The sequence below is a fragment of the Centruroides sculpturatus genome, unplaced genomic scaffold (genome assembly GCF_000671375.1).
Source record: "Centruroides sculpturatus isolate CEXI.00-Female unplaced genomic scaffold, Cexi_2.0 scaffold1638, whole genome shotgun sequence".
Taxonomy (NCBI): Eukaryota; Metazoa; Arthropoda; class Arachnida; order Scorpiones; family Buthidae; genus Centruroides; species Centruroides sculpturatus.
In genome coordinates this window covers 113,027-137,695 of record NW_019386259.1, presented here as the reverse complement: position 1 = coordinate 137,695, position 24,669 = coordinate 113,027, and the positions used below count along the sequence as shown (strand labels likewise).

The 24,669-nt window shown below is 31.2% G+C and overlaps 1 protein-coding gene across 1 annotated transcript; it reads left to right on the top strand.

Annotated features, from left to right (window-relative positions):
- Positions 1 to 1,040: 1,040 nt before the first annotated feature.
- Positions 1,041 to 23,931, top strand: LOC111614302 (eukaryotic translation initiation factor 3 subunit H-like). Its single transcript, XM_023355668.1, has 7 exons — positions 1,041 to 1,181; positions 6,497 to 6,653; positions 7,313 to 7,480; positions 7,558 to 7,657; positions 15,675 to 15,824; positions 18,795 to 18,930; positions 23,587 to 23,931. Exons 1-7 carry the CDS (start codon positions 1,041 to 1,043, stop codon positions 23,812 to 23,814), a joined length of 1,080 nt encoding a protein of 359 aa, XP_023211436.1. The 3' UTR covers positions 23,815 to 23,931.
- Positions 23,932 to 24,669: the final 738 nt, after the last annotated feature.

Genomic DNA, 24,669 nt, shown 5'->3' with positions numbered 1-24,669 from the left:
TTTGTCTATGTCTTGGGCTACTCAAATATTTTATGTTTTTGATACTAAATTAACATCTGAAGTATAATTTTTTATTGTTTTTATATTTTTTAATATATTTATTTTGTTCGTACAAAATAAAAAAATAATTTTTAACGATACAATACGAAATTTCAACGCGAAGCGACACGCAACAGAGAAAAATTTCAACATGGGATAGGTTAATATATTTTTACGTACATAAATCGGTTATCCGAAATATCAGTTATACGAACAACCCCAGTCCCCAATTGATTCGGAAAATCGACGCTCTACTGTAGTAGTAGTAGTAATTAAACGTTTTGTGATATGAGTAAGTATATAGCCTAAAAAAGGATTATTGTTTGCATTAATTATAAATTCATTACTCACATGACATACGCAACGATAATATTGTCTTCTTTTAAAACTCTTTCTGCCCTGTGGGAACTAAAAGGGCCTCATTTAGCAAGCCCATTACGGATTCTGCCAGGCCTACAATGGGGCGGCTGGGCGATGAGAAACTGGGGCCGACATATCAGGTCGGACAACTCCCGAAAAATTCGTGAGGATTTTTCTCCACGTTCGGATAAGGTCCCGGGTCTCCCAGAGCGGTGAGCTGCGACGTTAAACGCTTGGCCACCCGGCCGTCAAAAGCAAACGTGCTAATCAGTGCAACTTTAAAATTCAGTACATACTTGAAATCAGAACACAGTCTGTAAAATCAGTATGACTATTGACTTTAGCTATTTTAGAACTATTTTTAAGCCTTGAGGAAAATCTAACATAAAAGCTAAAAAATTATATGCACATACACACTAAAAAAATTTGGTCGTTTTATGGAGTATATGCAATTTCTAAACGTTTATTATTTCTAAACAAGTTACAACGTATTAAGTCCTTATTGTCTATTTGTCTTATTGTCGTATAATTATTTCATTTTTAACTAATAAAAATTACGAATAAACTATTCGTAATTTGTAACTACTGCCAGAAAGTCCCGCCATTGGCGCTGTTAGTCGTAGCGGCATAATTTAGAACTAATGCTTGTTAATTTTCTCCCGTTCGGTTGGCAACACTTCTCTGTAGTCTGTGAAGAGAAGGTTAAAATGGCGTCCGGTAGACGTAATCGTCGTTTCGGAGACACCGATAGTCCTATCAATTATATTCAAATAGACGGATTGGTAAGTTTTTTTTTAAAATGTTAAATAAGTATGTAATAACCATATTTTCTTATAAATAGATTGTAGTTATTTACAGTTTAATATTTTTTCAACCACGTGTATCTATTACAGTCAAGCTTATTGAATTCAAACATATTGTCTCGATTATTGTTATAATTACCATATAATTTTAATGATGATCACTTTGCATGTTTATATCTAGCTTCTATTTTCCTTTATGAGCGGCCATATTTTGGCACAATTGCAGATGTGTAAGACACTTGGGACCTTAACAGAGCTGTAGAGCTTGCCCATAGGAGCAAAAAAGTTAAAGAAACCTTACCATTTTGTGTGACTTTTTGCGAAACCTCCTGAAATTAACCTCCTTCTGGGTGTGATCAAGAGTCACGTTGCACACTTCGCTAAGACTATTGTGTTTAACTATTCGGTCTGGGTGACAACATCGGCTTTTGGTAGCCCCATTGAATGTTTGTGGATTACTTGATGTTATATGCTTTAGGCGTGATGACTAGTGTTTTTTAACATAAATAATAAATGCATGAACTTCTACTGACTGAAAAGAGTTTTCACCTTGAACCACTTGAGCTGCATTTCCATCAGAGATTCAAAAATACCTGAAGAAGAACCATTGTTGGGGTTCGAAAACGTTAGTAAAGAGCTATTTTTGTTGGTTACGATTTTATAGAAAAAGGAAAAATCACAGGTTAGGAAGAGTTTTTGTTATGGTGGAACATTGCAGCAGGATACATTTTAGGACATCCATTTTAATAGTATCTTAGTAATTTATAATTATTACAGTTTTAACTTCAAATTGTCGGGATGCATTTTGCATGATTCATTTTATCCAATTGCTGTGCAACAGATTGTGCATGAAACTAATGTTTTAGTTTATGACAGACATGGGCAAATGCGACTCCAAGAGCCGCATGCGGCTCTTTTTGAGTTACATGCAGCTCTTACTGAAAGTGTTAATTTCTGCTTTTTATTATTATTTTTACATTTTTATTTCCACAATTTTGTGAAAATATGTTTATTAAAAAAATTCAATATTTGTTTTATATTATATTTATATTATATAATAAAATTGCGGTACAGAACTGCGGCTCCCATGCATTTTGCAAAACCTACATTTTGGATCCCACTGAACTCTTGCTTGCCTGTCCCTGGTGTATGACATAAAACTTCATAAACATCATAAGCATATTTTAGAATTGGTTCATTTGCTATTCTTTTTCTTCCTCTTCAATAATGAGACAAATGTACAGGGTAAGGGCAGCCCTATGTCAGGGATCCCTGACATAGGGCTGTCCCATCTTTTGACTGTATGCAAATTGGTAGTAAAAACCAAAAACAAGGAATTCCAGTATCTTAACCTAATCTAAGTCCAGTATGTGGATAACATTTTCATCTTATTACACAAGAAACCTGACTTAAAACTCCTTGTGCAAGTTCAGGAATAACCCTTATGGGCTAAACCTGAAACTTGAACAAAAAAGCACTACTTGCATCCATTTTCTGTAATCTCCATCAGTTTTAAGGGCAGTAGTATACACACCAACATATACTGGAAACCTACATACCAGCCAATCTTTATTTCATACAACTCTTTCTACATCAAACTCTTAGCATTCAGATTTCTAATTAAAAGAGCATATACACACTGTACAAGTGTTATGGATGTGATAAATGAATTAGATTACATTATTAAACTTAATCAAACAAACAACAGCCAAATTAATTGAACAATATTAATTTGGCTGTTATTTTATTATTATTTTCGAACGTTAAAAAGCTCAACATTTGAAAATAAATGTTAGATTTTTCATCTGAGGATGGTAACTATAAGCTATTGAAAGTGCTAGTGAGTACATCTAAAATCTAAACAGTTGCAATTTGTAATGCTGCAACACTGAAGTGTTAATTATTTTAATTTATTTGAACATTGGTGTGAAGTGTATTTTATGATTATTTGGTTGATTATTAATACATTGGGTTCTTGAGATATTGATATATACTGTTAAACTTGCCATATACATGGTTATCCATCAACAACAATACACAGTCTAATTTCGGCATGTAATCAGACAAAAGCAAATCCTTGGAACAGAATACCTTAAGGAGGTGCATGGTAAATTACTTTCCTACATTTGAAAAAATCCACAATGAGATCACATGGAAAATCAACATAAGAATAGTGTATAAATGCAATCCTGCAGTTTTTAATATACTCAGAAATGATAAACTGAAAGAAAACCATTTCACCACACCAGGAGTACACTCCATCCCTCCAGAAGATCAACAATTTCAACATAAACTTGCATATGTGGAAACTACAGTGGCAAGGAGCTTGAAAGCAAGACCCAGGGAACATATGATTAACAGGAACACAAACAGCATAATCTTTGCCAACTCTGCCAGGGAGCAAGATAAGAGTTGCATGGGAGGATGCAGATAATCTGACCCAATAGAAATCTTATCATTTCCAAGTATCTGATGTTAAAAATATTTAAAGCTCACAAAAAACAAACTATATTAATTTTAGAGATGTGGACCATTTTTCTATGGCGTGGATATGTATTTTTGATCTGTCAACTTTGACACTTATTTAGTTATTATTAAATTTATTTGTTTGGTTTATTTTAAAATCTAAATTTCAATTATTGAGTTTTATTTTCTTTATTTAAATTTTATATTATATTCATTTAAGTTTAGAGGTTGTAAATTTGTACAGGTAGCCCTTAGTTTACACCGCAGTTTCGTTCCTACGAAAGCCAGTGTAAAATGAACCCATATTTACAGTGAGGTATCGGGTTAGTTTCTACATAAGTGAAAAATAAACAAATAGTTTTGTTTACTAATACAATATAATACAAAATACATATATTATAAATTTAATTTTTTTAAATGTATTTTATGATAAAATAAAGTGAAATGTTTTTATTAAAAAATCTGAAGAAAAACAAATGATATTTCAAAGTTTCAGATCTCTTACATTTTTCGGAAAAAAGTATCCATCTTTAATTGTTTAGATTTTTGTTTTCTTTCATTAAGAATTTCCGAATATGGTTGAATGGATGCGATGATGCTCCTTTTTTCATTTGCACTTTGCTCCCAATCATTGTCTAACTCATAAAGTTCATTCGTCAAACTTTCCGTAGTTGAAAGGATAATATGCTAACCTAATGTAGAGCTACAGATGAGCAGATATGCTGATTGGTCGACTGCTGGCCACCGTAGTGCATGTATAAGGTGGGAAAATTGAAATTGGTTTTGTCTTGCTAAGGAGAGTTAGATATCGTCTGTCTGATAAGAAGTAGATATCATCTAGTTAATAAGAAGGTATTGTCTGGCCAATGGGAAGTAGATTTTGTCTCACTAACGATAGTTTCTGATCACTGGAAGTGCTACTGCATCTAAGGTGTTTTCCTGAACAAACTGATATGGGATACAAGCTATTTGCATTCATTGGCGCTCTGGATTCGGACACCATCTATTGGACTATTAAGTTTAATAAGTTGATTCATGGGCACTTAAACATTTAGTATTTTAATATTAATTTAACGCAAATGTATACATACCCAATAATAATAAAAATAAAAAAATAAATATATTCAATAAAAATCTTTGTTTTAATGAATGTACAATGTCGCGGCTCAGTAAATATGTTGACACTGAAACAAAAATCAGTCTAGCATAGGGAAAATCGGGAAATTACACCACGAAATGGCAAATTGTGCAGCGGCATTATTGTGAATCGGCATAAACCGAGGGCTATCTGTATTTTGTTTGATTTTAATCTCAAAATGCTGTTTATATATTTGACTCATCAGTCTTAACTGAGGAGGACCTATTAATAGGTTGGAAATGTTTCTATGATATTAAACTGTTCTTGGAAATCAAAAGGTATGTTTCAATACATGAATGTGTGCATATATATTGGTTTCCTCAGGATTTTTGTAAGTTTTATTTCCACACATTTGTGTGTGAGAAAATAAAAGTTATAGACGTACATTCATAGATACAGGTATCCACTTGAACATCAACAATTTTAACTTAATATTACTGTTGTCATAAATATGTTAGTAAATTTAATTACTATTAGCAGACCCCGCCATGCCTTGTTGTGGCTCAAAATGTATCTATTATAAATGTATAACACTTCCTCCCTGGGGGAAAATTTTTCGAAAAATTTTATTTTAGTGTACATTCTCTTGATGTACCCTATTAAAACACAATCAAAAATGCAAAAATCCACATCTAAAATAGTATAATAGAAGCCAAGTTTTTCACGGTAAGCCTTAATCCTGTCCCTCTCCCCTGCAGGGGGAATATCGAAAAATTTCTTCTTAGTGTACATTCTGTTGATGTACTCTATTAAAACACAAAAAACCGCATCTAAAATAGTGTAAATAGAAGCAGAGTTCTTTACGGTAAGCCTCCCCGTAAGGCTTACCGTAAAGAACTGTCCATCTCCCATGTTTAACAGAATAATGTACAGCCTATGTCCACCATAAAGTTCCATTCTAAATATTGGTGAATTTTTGAAATCGGATGAGTAGTTTCGGAGATTACCTGCTGCATACAAACTAACATACATACAAACATTACCTCTTTATAATATTAATATAGATTATTATGATAACCAAGGTCTGTTTGTGGCTTTATTTCTCATCTTTCTTCTCTACAGATGGTGCCACTTCATAACACTTGTATTATTTATTTTTTTTATTACATTGATGATGATAAGTTTTTATTTAGAAGTGTGATATATTGATGTCAATATTGAATCCTTGCTACTTCTGCTATTTTTGTCTAGTCCAGATGAAATGTTAGTTATATTCTTTTCGTGTTCCAACAGAGAGTATAGGCTACATAATTTTCAAAATACTGGCTATTAGCTATTTAAAAAAAGGAGCTGAAATTGATAAAAATTTCAGCTCAGTGATATCTCATACATAGTAGTGACATCATTTACCTTATGTTGCATTTTTAAATATTTTGGCAAATGGCATAAATTTAAATGTTAAGTTTTAAAAAATAGCCACATTTGTCACTTTTACAATAATTTTTTTTTAAAAGTTCACTAGTGACCATGTGACATTTTGTTATCCAATCAGAAATAACAATTTAACAAATATGTTTAAAATGTATTATCATGCATCAATTGCATTTTGATGAACAGTATAGTTATTCTTCTTGAAATATATATATACTACTCACTCCTTTCTGTGAGAAAGTAGTCTGTCCATCATGCCCTAGGATATATATATATATAGTTTTTAGTTTTAATAATGTATGATTATTTTAAATTATAGGTGGTTTTGAAAATAATAAAACATTGTCAAGAAGAAGGAGCTGGAGTTATTGACATTGCTCAAGGAGTTTTGTTGGGTCTTGGAGTTGATAATCGGTTAGAAATAACTAACAGTTTTCCTTTTCCAAGACACACAGATGAAGAGGATTTTGATGAACGTATGTTTAAAATATATTATATTTATTTCTGCGTTTATGAAAAGAAAGTTTGTAATATTTTAAAATTTAAATATGAGGGATATACCATATTGATTTATACTTTTTTTTTTCAACACAAACAAATCACTTGTAACTTGGTAAGTCCACCTTCTTATTCTAGCCTTCCATCCAATTATACATGGATTTTCATGGAGGTGCATGTTCTCCACACACTGCCACCTATGAATCTCTGCAGTGCTCGTAATCTCTATCCAGAGAAATCAAGTCATCTACCATTGCCCTTAATGATTGTGCTTTATGATGTCGGCTCATGCAGAGACAACAGGTCAATAAATGTGCTGTGATGTTCACAGATTTCACTCCTCTGTCCAGTGCTGTCATCTGGTAGCACAACACCAATGTCCTAGCTAATGGTAACTGTCATAACAAGCCAAATGACAGACTGTGAATTGTGGGAAATTCAAAAGTGTAAATCAATATGGTATGCCCTTTGTAAGTTAAATAACTAGAATAATAAAACCAGAAAGAATAATTATGAAAAAGCATGTTGTAGATTTGACTTTGAAGATTCAAGATTAATTGCTTTTTAACTCTGAAAACTTTTGATCCTATTCAATAGCTATCATTAAAATTTTAATAATATAAAATAATTTTAATAGTTGAATTTCAAATGGAAATAATGCGTCATCTAAGACAAGTAAATGCTGATCATCTACATGTTGGATGGTATCAAAGCACTCATTATGGAAATTTTTTTAATAAGCCATTTTTGGAATCTCAGTTTAATTATCAAAATTCTATTGAAGAATCTGTAGTTTTGATTTATGGTAAGTTATTTATATAAATTCTCTGATTTTAAATTTTGTTTTGGAAATAATTTAATTTGAACTTTTTTAAAAAATAGATCCAGTGAAAACAACAAGAGGATTTCTATCACTGAAAGCCTATCGCTTAACTAAGGCAGCAATGAAATTATATAAAGAAGCAGAATTTAGTCCAGAAATGTAAATATATAAATATGAATTAGATAGATATTTGAATTTAATAATTGGAATCATAAATATCAGAATTTAAAAATAAGTACAGTGGGTGATTGGTTAGCAAACATAATCCATTCCAAGACTTTGTTTGTTAACCGATTATTGATTTACCACAGGTTTTTATGGGAATTTGATTAATTCATTCCGGAGACTCCAAAAAATAAAAAATATATACTTTTTTTTACTACGTTTATTTATATGTAATAGTAAAAATACATATATACGCAGTCTTGCATTTTTATTAGTCATGTTTTTTCCGTTTGTGGGGGTTAAAGAATCTGTCCAATGTTGATTGCTTTTCTCTTTTCTTCAGGATTTTTCGGAAGTAATTAATAGTATTGTAATTGTAGAGATCCCCAACCCCATAAACCTTATTCTGGTTTGGATGCCACTTGAATGATCGTTGTTCTGACATCCTTCCACTTCAAAAGATCTTTAGTAGCAGATATTGACATTGGTCCTCTTTCATCTTCCTCTTTTTCAAAAGAAAACACATCTCGCCGAGTTTCTTGGTATTCTTCATTTGAGAGTTCTTGGAGTTTTTCTGTCGTCAGATCAGTTTCAGATTCCATTATGAGCTCTAAAATGCTCTTTATTTCTCATATGTGATTTTCATTACTCCATTAGCAGCTTGAGACTTCTTGATATATCTTTCATAGCTAAGACTGTTCCTACTGTAGACCTGTTCAAGCCACACCGCTTAGCAACATCAGACATCTTGTGTCCACTTTCTTCCTTGGCTATTATCTCTTACTTGGTTTTTACAGTGAGCACAGTTCTTGACACTTCTCTTTTTAGGCTCCATAATATTATCAGTTTCTTTTTTAAATAAAAAATTCAGAAAAGCACTTATAAGAATTCAGATAACAGAAATCAACTAGCCCACAAAAAATGATTTAAATGCAAGGCTTGGATGAAATTCAAAATTTGGTATTAAAACGTTAACAAATATCCGATGAGACTGTTAAACTTTCACCTTTCATAAATAAACCCCAATGCAAAATTTAACAAGTGCCCGTCCGACAGTCTTGCGAATATTATAAAAAATTATTTGTCAGGAAGATAAACAAAAAGCTGGAATTACAAGGGAGAGTTTCAAAATTTGGAGGAATATTAATACTGTCCAATTGGTATTGGGTTGAGCGTCAATGTTGACATCTCATGTGTTCCGAAAGGTTTCGAATTGTTACCTGAAGAGAAGGAAAAATCAATTGGTATTCGTTATTTTCCGTCACTTCTTTTTATGTTTGTTCAGTAAAGTGTTTGTTGTCCGATCATAAAAATCTTTCACGAAAGTCTTTGCTATCCAAACTGTTCATTAACCAATCACCCACTGTAAATAAATATGTGTGCCTATGCGTATATATAAAATTTATATATATATATATGTTACTGTGAATGACTGATATCTGGTGAATGTCAACATTCTCTGTTGAATGTCAGCATTCACACAGTTGTTTTGTGTATGTACGAAATATTTGCTAAATATCATTATTTCTCACTTACATCGGCAATGTCGACATTCAGCATGCACTGATGGTGAATGTTGAATAAAAAAATTTAAGAGTATTAAACACAAATCGTGCTATTAATTAATTAATCAATCACGTGGCTTCTTTTCCATCTTTATTTAATTGATACATCTTAATAAAAATATTTTTATTATGTTAAGACAAAAATGCAACTTTTAATATGTCAAAATAGGAGAAAGCTTAAGTAACAGCACGTGTAAATAAACTGTTGAACCTAAAATGAACAGTACATTTTAAATCATTATAGAAAATAATACAATAATAAACTTCATATCTTTATCTCAACATCGGAGAATACTAATAAAAACTCTTTCTAACCTGTTACCGGTGCGTTCTCCTTCTACTAAATTGTAACGAACCAAAATAGCTCTTTAATGAACAAAAATAGCTTTTTGCTAACGTTTTCGAACCCTAATGATGGTTCTTCTTCAGGTATATTTTTGAATCTCTGATGGAAATGCCCGTAAAACTTCAAATTCGAAAATATGTATGTTCGAATGCATATTTCCCGTTTATGTCATTGTCTGTCATGCGCAGTAGCGTGGCTAGTGCTTATTAACAGTAATTTATGATTCTGTATTAACTGCGCATGACAGACAATGACGTAAATGGGAAACATGCATTCGAACATACATATTTTCGAATTTGAAGTTTTACGGGCATTTCCATCAGATTCAAAAATATACCTGAAGAAGAACCGTTGTTAGGGTATGAAAACATTAGTAAAAAGCTATTTTTGTTCGTTAAAAAGCTATTTTGGTTTGTTATGATTTAGTAGAAGGAGAACGCACCAGTAACAGGTTAGAAAGCGTTTTTATCAATAATAAACTTACACATAAATTATATGATTAATGTTATACAATCTTATTTATTGCAACAACTTAAACTGTTATGGCACTTTGAATTGGACAAGAGTCCCTTGCTTTTACAACTGCATTTATTCATGGAACACTTTTTTTTTGCAATGACAGCATGTATAGCCTTGCCCTTCACTTTTCGAATTATCTGTAACTGCTTCTCTCAGAGATACTTCTTGAGAAGAAATCTCATCTATGGAAAGTAACTTTTCTTTACAAATTATGAACTGATTACGTTATTGCATGATTACAAACTGATCTGTTAACAGTGTCTTTTATTTGGATATTGCTGATGCCTTTCCAACGACCCCTCTCATCCTCTGCCACTTGACCTGACAAACCGCTCCTCACCTCATGGGATCAAAAGAACAAAAATGCTATCCAGTGACAAAGTGGGTGGTTTCCACCCAACCGTTGCTGGGAAAAGAGAACTTGGACTACCTCTGGCTACCCACAAAGGATTTGGCAACAGACTGTTACCTCTCTGTCGACATCAACTTCTTGGGTGTCATTTTGACCTCCATCAAAGCTTATCTGTGCTTGTTGACAAACACCAGTGATTATTCGAATGTATAATAATATAACCAAATATTTGGTCTTTCACCAATGTATTTTGTATGTGTTGACATTCTCTAATTTTGGTCTTTCACAGTAACATACATACATACATATATATATTGCAAAAAGTGCATTATTATGTACAATGAGAGGGGGGTTGAGGCCTTAATCATTTTTGTAATGTCAGGAGATCAATGAACTATTGTACATATAATTAAAGGGGAAGTTATATCAAAAGTAGATCATTGTGCACAGTAGCAAAAGAGGGAGTCAAAAGTGGCTTAAAAACATTATTCATAATTAGCCTTTGATGTAATGAAGCAGAAGATTGTGTTCCACTGAATTGAGTTATTTAGCTGTGCTTCCATGATATACTCATACTAAATGCTAATATCAACATCAACAGCACATCAACACTGGGGATGTAACTCAGCACCTTGTCTGGAATCTGTTACCGGTGTGTTCTGTGAATAATAAAGTTTATCACTAACGTTTTCAAAGTGTTGATGTGTTGAGTTACATCCTCGATGTTGATGTTTAACATTTAGCAATGCTGGCTAGTAGATATCAGAAAACGCTTATAGCCCTAACTAGGGCTAGAGTGAGACTACAATTTCTGATGTAATGCAAAAAGAATGGATTATTGCCTATATCCTTTTTTCGCATTCGTCTNCCGTTGGGAAAGGAAGTCACTCCGGGGCACGGAAGGATAGATTTCCTCCCAGGGAGAATTTTAACACAAAGAAAAACTGAGAGTTTCGATGTTAATAATAAGTGATTGTTTAATATTAAACATTTTATTTTTAATTAACTCGGTCTATTTCTCACAAGATCATTGTACACAGTAGCAAAAGTGGCTTAAAAACATTATTCATAATTAGCCTTTGATTTAATGAAGCAGAAGATTGTGTTTTACTGAATTGAGTTATTTAGCTGTGCTTCCATGATATACTCATACTAAATGCTAATATCAACATCAACACTGGGGATGTAACTCAGCACTTTGACTGGAATCTGTTACCGGTGTGTTCTGTGAATAATAAAGTTTATCACTAATGTTTTCAAAATGTTGATGTGTTGAGTTACATCCCCGCTGTTGATGTTGATGTTTAACATTTAGCAATGCTGGCTAGTAGATATCAGAAAACACTTATAGCCCTAACTAGGGCTAGAGTGAGACTACAATTTCTGATGTAATGCAAAAAGAATGGATTATTGCCTATATCCTTTTTTCGCATTCGTCTTCCACTGGGTAGCAAACCTACTCAAAAAAGTGAAGCTAATGTGCCTCAACAGGGCAGTTCAGTTGTCCAGAAAACAAGTTTTCTCTAAACTAAAAAAACAACTTGAAATCAAGGATTCGTTGTTCTTTAAGGATCCATATTCAAGTTCTAATTTTGTGTTCCATTAGTTATTTGGTATATTTCACCTGAAGAAGAACTAATCAACGGTTCAAGAAATTTTAGTGATAAACTTTATTATTCACAGAATGCACNTGATGTTTAACATTTAGCAATGCTGGCTAGTAGATATCAGAAAACACTTATAGCCCTAACTAGGGCTAGAGTGAGACTACAATTTCTGATGTAATGCAAAAAGAATGGATTATTGCCTATATCCTTTTTTCGCATTCGTCTTCCACTGGGTAGCAAACCTCTGCTCAAAAAAGTGAAGCTAATGTGCCTCAACAGGGCGGTTCAGTCGTCCAGAAAACAAGTTTTCTCTAAACTGAAACAACTCCTCGAAATCAAGGATTCGTTGTTCTTTAAGGATCCATATTCAAGTTCTAATTTTGTTCCATTAGTTATTTGGTATATTTCACCTGAAGAAGAACTAATCAACGGTTCAAGAAATTTTAGTGATAAACTTTATTATTCACAGAATGCACCAGTAACAGGTTCCAGACAAGGTGTTGACTTAAATGTTAATACTAACTTTATCAATTTTGGCCAAAATATTTCTGCTTATCACAGGCTCCCAAAATATTACAGTGTAAAATCACCACCTTATGCATGCAGTCACATACAGTTTTTCTTCATTCACATGTTTGCATGCAAAAAGCAGAAATTTTTCACTCTAACATTATTTTTGGTGACCTGACATCATCAAAAATGTTAAACAAATAACATCACTAGACCCAATATAGTGTAAAGCTAGATACCAACCAATGCCAAATTCTGTCGGGCTCGATACGGCTATATTACTAAATAAATTATGCAACCAGTTTGGCACTAGAGGCGCTAATAATTATAATTATTAAAGTTATTAAGAGATGGCATCTAATGCCTCCCTCTAATGCCAAATTGGTTGCATAATTTATTTAGTAATATAGCCATATCTAGCCCGATAGTATTTGACATCGGTTGCTGTCTATTAAAAATGATATGCATTATGTATGACCTGTAGTCTCCAATTATCTCGGATCTTGAAAGCTTATAACCTGAAGCTTGAAAGCATAAGATAACCTGTGGCAATATGACCAACAATTTAAATGTTTTTGCAGGTTTGTTTTGTTTTCAAAAAATACAAAAAATCATTTTCTAGTCCTTATGAGAAACACTTTCTCTCTCCTATTCATTTATATCCAACTGAACTCATTCCACATTAGCCCAAACTGTTGTAAAATTTAAAGGACTCGCTATGGGAGTCTGGTCAAAGACACTATGTAAACTAAACAATGTATGATGATGAAATTTTGCATGTACAAAGAAGATATTACATTTTGAGGAATGGCAATTATATGCAGCAAAATTGCATGTGGTAATCAAAGAAAAAATGCTGCATTTTGCATTCAGTCCTGTAAGAAAAGAAAAAGGAAACAAAACTGTATGATTTCAGGTTAATGTACAGCCTCTTGCTGTAATTTATGTCATAAACTTAAAACATCTGAGATTATTTCTTTGTCTGCAGATTTCCATAGCTTTGCTACTGAATCCTATGTTCAGTAGGTTTTTACAGTATTGCTACTTTAAGATGGATATAAGTAATCTCTAAAAATAGTTAAATATAAGAATGAAATTACAGTTTCTATAATTTAAATATACAATGTGAAAATTTTAGTTTTAATTCTTAAAAACTGATTTTTACGGATATGATACACATAGTAAGTTACAAATTATATATGATTGATATTCTGAAAAAATTTAAACTACCATATTTACTTGCATATAAGATGACGTTTTTATTCATTTTTCACTGCTTCAAAAACTTAGGTCGTCCTATATGTGTGAACGAAGGGTTCTTTGCATTTTTGCAATAATTTTTGTAAACAGTAATTTTTGTATTTCAATTTTTACCAGATTCTCACCTTCTTGTTTTTAAAAGCAAAAGTATTTTATCTGGGTCATTTGAATCGTTCTTGTGTATTGTCAGAAGTAAAGATAAATAACAATAGGGAAAGCAAAGCTTTTGAATTGAATTCCAAAATCACACAGGAGCTGGATATAAGTTCTTATCCATTCCCATGTGAAACAGATGATTATTTGGGAATTAGAATTTGGAGAAACTCTTAAGTGTAATCGACGGAGAGTGGATTCGAGTGGCAAAAAATGTTCCTGATTGTCCAGCTTGACGTGAACAAATTATGTTATCGATTTTATGAGATTTTTCCTTAAAGTTTAAAATGCCAGTATTTTTTGTGGGACAATGTGTGCATTTATGTGCATTTGATATTTTTTTGTGATTAAATGAAATAAAATTAGATTTGTATTAATAAATGTAATTTTCTTTTTTAAAGTCACACTTTGTCCTATATGTGAGTAAATACGGTATTTAAAAATACATTAATTATTAACAGTAATTTATATTAAATTTTTAAAAAATAGACAAATTATATCATTTAAGGAAATTAAAAAATATACATCATTGAAGTCATAAAAATTTTTGGAACTTATTTTTAATTTTAATAAAGTAATTTTCTGCCTTAGGCCAAAAACACACATGTGTAAAATTTTGCTTAAAATCTATCATAAAACAGAAAACGTAAAAATTTTTTTCAAATTTTGGCTGAAACAGAACTGAAAATAGAGTAGAGCATGTCTCTAGTTTTAACGCCAAAATTCCTCCAATAACGAGAAGTCTTTTCTGTGACATCAAAGTAGACATGTGGTTTTTATTCTAACAATGGCAGCAACGAGGGTTAAACCTACAATTGTGACAGTCTCTAAAAAACGAAAAATAAATGAAATAGAGGAGTTTATTGAATCTGTTCGACCACATCAGTGTCATGTATAAAGACACTGTATTTAAACGTTTATGGATGGCTATAGGTGCAAAATTTGAAATATCAGATAGGCCTAGTATAATTGATATATAGGCCTAGTATTTAGATCACATGTTCTTTATTTGAATTCAGAATACAAGTCTATTAATTTAAATTTTCTATATTATAGCAGAGGAAGGTACAAAGGGATAGATAGCCTATATGAAATGAAAAAATTAATAAAATTAGCACCGTTGGTGGCAGTGCTCCTATTTGGCCAGAATTTTTATGTATGTGTGTTCTGGCATAAAAGTGTAAAACAAGAAACTGAACTGAAACCTAATTTCTCATTCAGTTTTCTGCCATACAAATTTATGCATGTGTGTTCCTGGCCTTACAAGAAAATGTCAAAAAAAATATATATATATTTGAAATTCTTGAGATTGAAAATAGAAATGAACATATGTCTTGTTTATATTGTTTGTACAATTGAAATATAACTTTTGTTTTTTTTAACTCTGCTCTGTGGGCATTAAGAGGACCTCTTAGCAAGCCCATTATGGGTTCAGCTGGGTGATGAGGGACAGGGGCCAACATATCCGGTAGGACCATCCCTGAAAATTTTCTGGGAATTTTTTGACCTGTCCGGATTCGATCCTGGGTTCTTCAGAGCGGTAGACTGCCACCTTAACCATTCAGCCATTTGGCCGTCATTGAAATATAACTTATAGGAATTATTTTTTAGAATATTTTCATTTTTGTTGAAAGTGTATTTCTTAGATTAATAAAATTATAAATTAATGAATGATTATTAATGCTTGATTTATTTTCAGGTTGAAAAATTGCCATATGTCTTATCAGAAAATATTCACAGAAATACCAGTAGTAGTAAAAAATTCCCACTTAATCAATGCTATGTTGTGTGAGTTATCAGAATATGTACCAGATGATGAAGGAAAACAGTTTTTAGATATGGGAACAGCGTATGTATTATTTAAAATCTTTTAAGTATTATGTACATTTATAAAGTTTAAAAAAATGAAAAATAATTGTAATTTGTTAGTATATTGTCAAACTTTTTTTCATTGGTATTTTAACCAAATTCTATTATACTTTTTAAGGGGACACATGTGCAGAAATCTCACTAAAATCGACCAAAATATCGATTATGCATAGTTTTCTACACCAAAATCTATTAAAATTTTTCAAAAATAAAAAATAATAAAATCAAAATTAATAAAAATAAAATAATTTACTTTGATATGTCGTCTGCTATTTTTCTAAAATTGCCATTTTAGTCAAATTTTGATGGCAGTCATAGTTGATACTTTCAAGATGGTGGCTCATGTCATATATCATTCAAAAGCTTGTCTCTTTGTGTTTCCCGCTCTCAACTTTGTTTAGACAAAGGAGTGGTCTGTTCTTTTTTATTGGCTAAACTTTCAATCTTATACTTGCTGTGATTGGTCAGAGGATATTTTCATGACTGCCTATTGGTTATTACCAATGCACTTGTGCAGTGAGAGTGTCTTGTTGCTTATTGAATAGTAGAGTGTTGTATTATTTTTTTGAGTGTTTACTAGTTACTTATCTGTGTAAAATTAACGTTTTTTTTAGTTTTTAAAGATGTTTTTTATTTAAATAATTATGCCACGTTCAAAAAGATTGACAAAACAAACATTTGGACTGAGAAGGAAAGGAAAACCGCGATGTCAGAGTGGAGGAAGACAGCCAAAACAAATAGACTCTGAGAATAACATGAATATTTGCAAGTGACAGTCAAGAGAATTCTACATTTTCTGAAGAATTAAAAGCACCAAATAATTTTGATGAAAATATAGAAACGATTTCATATAAAAAACACCATCCAGCAAATTAATTTAATACTTTAAAAACGTTTCCAACCGTTTTCAATGGTCTTCTTCAGTTGCATAAAGGAACATTAAAATAAAACGCCAAGAATTTATGTAACTGAAGAAGATCATTGAAAATGTTTTTAAAGTACTAAATTAATTTGCTGGATGATTAAAGGTGGAGTTTATTTAGTTATTCTAATTCCAGTAGACTGTAATAGTATTGTTTGTTTTCAAAAACAGCAATATTTTGAGGAGATGGCTACGTGTTTGGAAAATTAATGCCCTAGATATAGAATTATTAGTTTAGAAGCAATTGAAAATATAATAAAATCATTTGCATGCCCAAAATGTTATCAGCAGAATTTAAAGATAATAGAAAAAAGTAAAGGTATTGCTACAGTTTTTAATGTTTTTTTTTCCATATTTCTAATGAAATAATTACTAAAGTAAATTCATTGATTTTTAACAAAGTAAATAAAACTTTTAATATTAATATTTTGGCTGTAATATCAGTGAAAAATAATGGTTTTGGGTATATTAGATTAACAATTTTTTTTTCTGTGATGAATATTTCAAGACCTTTCCATCTGAAAACCTTTCAATCTATCTCTAAGACAGTTGATAATGCAGTATCTGAAGTTTTAGAATAACGTTTTCAGGAAGTTGCTAAAATTATAAAAACTGAATATAAAAAACTGGATGCAGTTAATGATATTATTATTAATATTTATGTTAGTTATGATGGCACAAGTCGAGGTCATTCATCATTATTTGAGATTGGTGCTGTTATTTTGACAGGTCTTGTTCTTGATTTTGCTGTCATGAGCAAATATTGTCATGGTTGTTGCTTAAAACATCAAGTCCTAAAAAATTTGAAAATCATGACTGTCAGATAAATTACAGTGGATCATCAGGTGCCATAGAAGTTGAAGTAGCATTACAACTATTTGGACGCTCAATAGAAAAATATGGACTTCAATATTTGACTGTTCTTTCTGATGGTGACTCCAAAACATATCATAAAAGTTACAGGAAAATAATATTTATTATGTTACAATTATATAATTAGCAAAGAAGAATGTATAAATCACATTTCAAAATGAATGGGTTCAGCACTCAGAAAATTAAAAGAAACAAGTAAATTGACTGGAATAAATTTAGGAGGTTTGCCTCACAAATGAAATAATAGAAAAAATACAGTCCACTATAATATATAAAAATAGCCCCCTATAACGCGGTAGATACATTCCACTTTATAAGAATTTCACGTTTAGGAATCCTTAAATACATGAGCCAATCATAGCCAAGCATGTGTGCAGTTTATGGACTACGGCTGTTTGAAAGGTTTTCTTCCATAAAATTCATTGATTCTAGACTAATTCGACTCAACATTTCCAAAACACGTATAATTTTTTGGGAATAATCCGTATAAACTATGCTATAAACAAAAAATTGTAGGATTACTTACCGAGTGTGCTCCATTCGACGATGCCATTGCTTAAGCTTGTTTTTGTTGCAGAGAAGTGCATCGAATGGCAGGCGCGTCTTCTGATAAGTTATTTTTCTGCAAAAAATTCGTTGAACTTTGGAGACATCATTAATATAAATAATTTTTATGGCTGTTGAATAAGAAATGTTTCTTTCACAAGAAATGTATAAAATTACAGTGCTGTATTAGACTTACGGTACCTAATTTACATACTGTACAGACGATAGTAAATTCAATTTACCTGCCTAAACTCTCCGTAGAGTGGTGCTGGACGGTGGAAAATAGTTTGGCTGCTTGTCCACTATTGGTCCAGATTCAACCAATCCTGTCGCGACATGAGTTGGCGATGACATTTTACGAGTCTCTTTTAGCGTCCTTATACGAATACTGTCGCAATTTTTTTGCCATGTTATAAGAATATCCGTTATAGGAACCCACATTATAGGGGGGGGGTCTACTGTATACAAATAAGTATTAAATGATATTATTATTGTTTGACAATGTTATGAATATGTAATATCTTTATTTCTCGATGTTGATTATTGTTAACTTTGTTTTTAGAACAATTATTATATGATTTAAATTTAGATATATTACTTTTATTTTAGTTCTGTTCTGGAAAAAAATCTTCAAGCTTTGATGGAGTGTGTAGATACTGTTAGCCAAGAAAGTAACAAACTTACAAATTATCAACGACAAGTTTTGAAACAGCAACAAGCTAAGCATCAGTATTTGCAAAAACGAGTAAGTTATTTTCTATTAGTTGGCATATTGTCAGTTGTAAAGGTTAAATTTAGACATGTTGAAAAAACTTTATTGACAATTAACTCAATAATGATTACAATTCAGTTTGGTAGGTAATCACCATCAATGTCTCGCCATCTTTGCTGCAAACTTTCAATCTTGTGAGCATAAAATGGCTGGGGATTTTTTTTGAAGAAAGTCCTGGGCATTGTTTTCACAAGAGAACTATTACCTGATCCTCATCAATGGTGGAATTGCTGCCTGGATGGGGTTTATCTTGAAGTGAGGAATCTTCCTTAAATTTCTTGATCCAGTTTTAGCAGATCTACTTGCCTCACAGATAACAGATGTGGTCTGGTTTGAAATGATAGAGCAATAGCATGTGTTTTGAAAGTTTCATCAATTGCTGATACATCAATTTTCAATAGAATGTGATGAAATGTTTCCTGGTTAATCTACCTATATACCCAAATTGAACATTTTAGAACAATTTTTCCAGAAAAATTTCTAGAAAAAATTTATTATTTTGAAAAAAATCATAATGTCTAAATTTCACCTTTACATTCTCATAATAAAGTATTTAAAAATAAAATTTAATGATATCTAAGAAGTAAACTCACATATTTTATCTTTCTAAAACTGATAACATTATCACTTTAGTTATATTAATAAAATTTACATAAACCAATTGTTTCTATTAGTTAATAAGTTACATTTTTTAGTATATACTGATAGGTAAACTGTGCAGATGTTTTTAGAAAATAATAATAAATAAGTTTATTACAAATACATACAAAAGACTTGAAAATAAAACAAGATACATGTGCTGTACAAATGTATGAGCCTGCATATTTGATCTGCTAAACAAGTTAGTAATTGTAAAACAGGTACAAAGTGCTGATTGTCAGGCAATTTTTATAGATATAGAAGCTTATGGGAACAAACGATTATAAATTTCTAAATATAAGGATTGTTTGTTTTAAAAATCTAAAACCTCTAAGAAGTTTACAAGGTTATTTCTGTATGTTGTTACTTTTAGTTTTCTATATAGCATTAGAGTAAAGTTATGTTTTTAAGCTACACATAGATTTAATTTACATAGAACATTTTTACTAACTTAATTCAGTTATTTATATTATGGCTTATCACACCAGTGAATATGGAAACAAAATTTATTATATACAGTGGTGCCTCGTATAACGTACGCCTCGAATAACGGACTTTCTGTTTGACCGTTACGTGACTCGAGCAACGGACTTGCTGCGAACAACGGACTTTCCGTTCGGCAGTTACGTGAGACGAACAATGGACTTTTTTCGAACAAGTGCGAATGATGTTTCCACTCTTTTGCCACTGCCAATGACAATCTGCTATTTTTAGGATATATTAGTATTATTAGAATGTATTATTAGTATATCTGAAGTAGAAATGTAATGTAATGTGTGTTGACGATTCAAATAAACGAAATGTAATTGTGTAGATGCTGAGGTGGCGGGACGAAAAGAGGTTGTAAAAAACAAACGGAGGGAGAGTAGCTCGTAGAAGTGTTTAGTAATCTTAATTAATAAAGAATTATTCGTATCATATAATCTGGCAAGTTAAGTCATTTATAATGCATCATGGCTTCTAAAAAAACAGAAAGGTAATTTCAATTGAAACAAAGCAAGAAATCATCAGAAGGAGTGAAAGTTGACAAAAACTTCCTTGTCGAATGGGGAGAGGTTCAAGAGTTTACGTTTACCAACACTCATTATCCAAACAGAGCTGAGGCTAACAGGATCAATGATCTCTACGATGACACCTTTGTCCGTCATTTCCGACAGGTGTTAAAGAAGAAAGAGAAACAGACCACCTTGGTCATGTTTTTCAAGAAGCCAGTGGGCAAAAAACAAAGGATGGAACAAGAGAAGTTGACCCTGCAAGTTCCGGTAGCCTCTCCCGAATCTGACTCCGATTAAAAAACAATTAAAAAAGACCCGCTGCAATGTGTAAAAAGTCTGTATCTGTATGAATGTGTAAAGAAAGTGTTCTTCCACCTCCTCCTCACAACATCTGACTACCCGGCATAATTGGTGTCTGCTCCATTTTCATTTTTTATGGTACAGTACGGTTATTTTATGCTGCGGAACGAATTATATGTTTTAACATGTATTTCTATGGGAAAATGCGTTTCGTATAACGGACGTTTCACTTAACGGACGTGCACCTGGAACGGATTAAGTACGTTGTACGAGGCACCACTGTATTTACATTTGTAAAACAGAGATTTTACAACAATAATTAAAACTATTATGTATATAATATACTCAAAATGCATTTTGAACTTTAAAATAGTTCCTCTTCAGTTGGTGTGTCAATTAAACTTGAAAAATAAAAAATACACATAAAAGTTATATTAAAACACCAAAATAATGAAGAAGACATCATACTTAAGATACTGGTGTTATATCAAGTGCTGTACAATAAAGTCTTTTTCATATTTTCAATAACCCAGCCAGCTGTAGATGTAGGGTGTCTCAAAAAAATGTATACACACTTTAAATAAGTATAAAGTCAGTGTTTATTAAAATACATTTCATTTTCAAAATGTGATAGAATCTACAGACATTATTTAATTGTTTTGTCAATGCCTGTTTTCAAACTGATGTCCATTCTGGTGCAGGCACTGCTGACAACGCAAAGCAATGGAATTGCAAACATCATAAAGCATTTCATTTGGTATTTGTGTGCATTCTCATTCAATGGCTGCTCTCAATTCATCAACTGTTGAAGGTTTCATAGTATAGACTTTGTCTTTTAAGTTTCCCTGTAAAAAGAAAAAAAGTCTAGTGGTGTGAGGTCCGATGAACGTTGAGGGTATTCTACAAAACCCCTTCGTCCAATCCACCTGTTTGGCAAGATCTCATCACGGTCAGATCATAAGTCTGATAAATCTGCTGCTTTTCCCATGACACAGCCAAAAACTCTACATTCAGAAACACAGTTTACTGGCTGTTTATAATTGGCAGTATGAGCCATGCAAATGCCATTGTTTTGTCTCTGGGCGAGCTTACTTCTCTTGGTTGGAGGTGGTCATAATGTAATAGCTTATTGGTGTATGTTAAGGCTTAAATTAGTAGAAACATTCAATGAAATTAGGGGCAAAAAGCAAAAAAAAACAGTACATTAATTTACATAGTTTAAAACTGTACAAATGTCTGATCTTGCTAAGATTACAACTTTCTTTTTTTTTTCATAGTATCTGTTACAGAAAAATATTTGGTTGCTACAGATTACAGTTATATATCAGATTTACCTCAGTCATGACTAGGCTCAGATCAGGTAAAGATAGATTGAAAGATTTATAAAAAGCAGGGTATATATATTGAAACTATTTAATAGAAATGACAATAAGTACATCCTTTATTATGTAGGTTCTGCTTACTGTTCATTAGAAAATATAGTTAAGGAACATTACTATTCGGTCATTGCCTGATACATCCTTAGCAAAATGGACAATAGATAAAGAAGTAAAGATTTTTGGAACAGGCCAAAAATATAAGATGCCAACATTAGATGCTATTAATTATCATCATCTAACTGTAACATTTTACACTAACAAAATTATAAGCCTAACATTATCAAAAACAAAATCCTATACTAATATCTTGTAAACCTAAAACATATTTTAAGCAAAAATTAGTTGAAGTTTAATGGCAGACCAATATACATTTAATCAATACTCTATTTCATTCACAAGTAAAGTGAATGAGTCCATTGGCATCTTTGTTTTTTATATTTGTCCAACATTTAAATAACAAGAAGACTTAATATACCAAAAGGTAAAATGATTTTGGAGCCATTTTTTGATGATGTGGAAAAATTGTTAGAGATCATTGAAGTGTGAAGTTTCTTAACACCTAGTTCACATATTTTAAACAGGAAATTATGGTAATTGTTTTTTATAAGTTGTATTTTGAATTTTTAATTGGGAGAAATTGTAGAAATGAATTGGTGTAAATACATTTTGGATGTAAAATTTTAAAATAAAAGAAGATAGTATAATAATATTCAAAGCAAATAAACTGAAACCTAAATTAAATTTTGATCAATTAATAACACTACTTATTTTCAGTTATTTTTTCGAATGAAAATATAACTGCCAGTAAATAGTTTACATTGACTGAAATGTTTTGAATAACAATAGAATATAGTTTAATAACTTAATAAGAAAACTTCAACTATGTCATATTAAAAAATATTTTTTAACCATAAACAAGGTTATAAACTTCAGTAAAAGTTGTATGTTGTCAAGGATCTAGGAATGAGTCTCTATTGTTAACATTAAGATATGACCTTTGCTTTAAGTTTAGTATGATTAAGTTATTTTGTTTCTAATTTGTTTTTTAATTCTCGGGAATAAACATAGACTATGTTAATATAGCCGAGACACTAAGGCTTTCTTGCTAATTTTAATAATACACTTGTGCAAGAGAGATTTAATTAAGATAACCGAAATGGAGAAGTTTAAAATTCTATTGTTCAGAGTAAAATTTGATTATTATATTTGAATCTGTAAGAAAAAATTTTTAATTATTTTATGCACAAGGAAAATTTTGGATTTTGTCATAATATGTTGAACATCATATCTGAAATACAGTACATTTCTGTTTACAGGCACAAGAAAATGCATCCAGAGCAGCAAAAGGTGAACCACCTCTTCCAGAAGAAGATATTAACAAATTATTTAAACCCATACCACCTCCATCTCGCTTGGATGCTCTCTTGATGTGCGGTCAAATTAATACGTATTGTCAGCAGATGTCACAGTTTGCCGCACAAAATATTGGAAAATTATTTATCGCCGAAGCCTTACAGCAACAGCAAGACAAAATTATAACTTAATATTCTTAATATTAATGTGTTGCAATTTTGTTGTTTTTGTTCAGTCAAATTGGAACATAATAAACTGGGTTATTTTTAATTTTAAAGAAATACAAATAAAAGGTTTTCTTATAAAAATTAATTTTAATTCTAATTTATTATAGTTTTAATTAATATTTACCAAAATAAATCAGAAATTATTGTATGGGGTGATGTAACAAAAATGCTTCATTTCCAAGAATTTTTATACAAAATTTTATGGAACCACTACTGTGTAAATTGTGGATTAGGAATGTTAATTTTGAAAAATCTACATTTAAACCTTACATTTATTCAAAATTTTTTCATTTTTCTGTAAATTTTGATTAAAACTAGCAAGGAATAGACATGACACTTTTTCATCCTGTTTAAACAAATATTTTAATTTTGTTATTGTAAATTATATTTGAATTAAAAATTTAATAACAATATCTGAACATCACTTAATTCAAATAAATCATTTGTTAAAAATGCTGCAACAAAATTATCTTAATTTCTTTTTCTTAAAAGCAAGTAATGAAATCAACTTTTGTATTGAATCAGAATAAAAGAGAGATGTTTAGAAATAGTTACATTTTCATAAGAAACAAATTAGGAGGTGTCATGAGAAATGTATTTGAATCTAATTAGAATCGTCATAATCTATTGAAAGTACTTTAAATTAGAGCATTTATTTCTATGTTTTTTTTTATGTTAACTTTTTTTTATTGCAAGTTGGGCAAAATAGAATGGATATTGTTTAAGTTCACCAATTTCAATTTAGCAATAAAAACTGATAGTGACATTAATGCAAGGTGTCAGCACATTATGGACTTATGTGACAATTTTTTCATTTTG

Coding starts and splice junctions, on each gene's coding strand:
- LOC111614302 (XM_023355668.1), top strand. CDS start 1,041: ATGCTTGTTAATTTTCTCCCGTTCGGTTGGCAACACTTCTCTGTAGTC. Junction 6,654..7,312: donor TGAAGAGGATTTTGATGAAC/GTATGTTTAAAA, acceptor TAATTTTAATAG/TTGAATTTCAAATGGAAATA. Junction 7,658..15,674: donor GCAGAATTTAGTCCAGAAAT/GTAAATATATAA, acceptor ATTTATTTTCAG/GTTGAAAAATTGCCATATGT.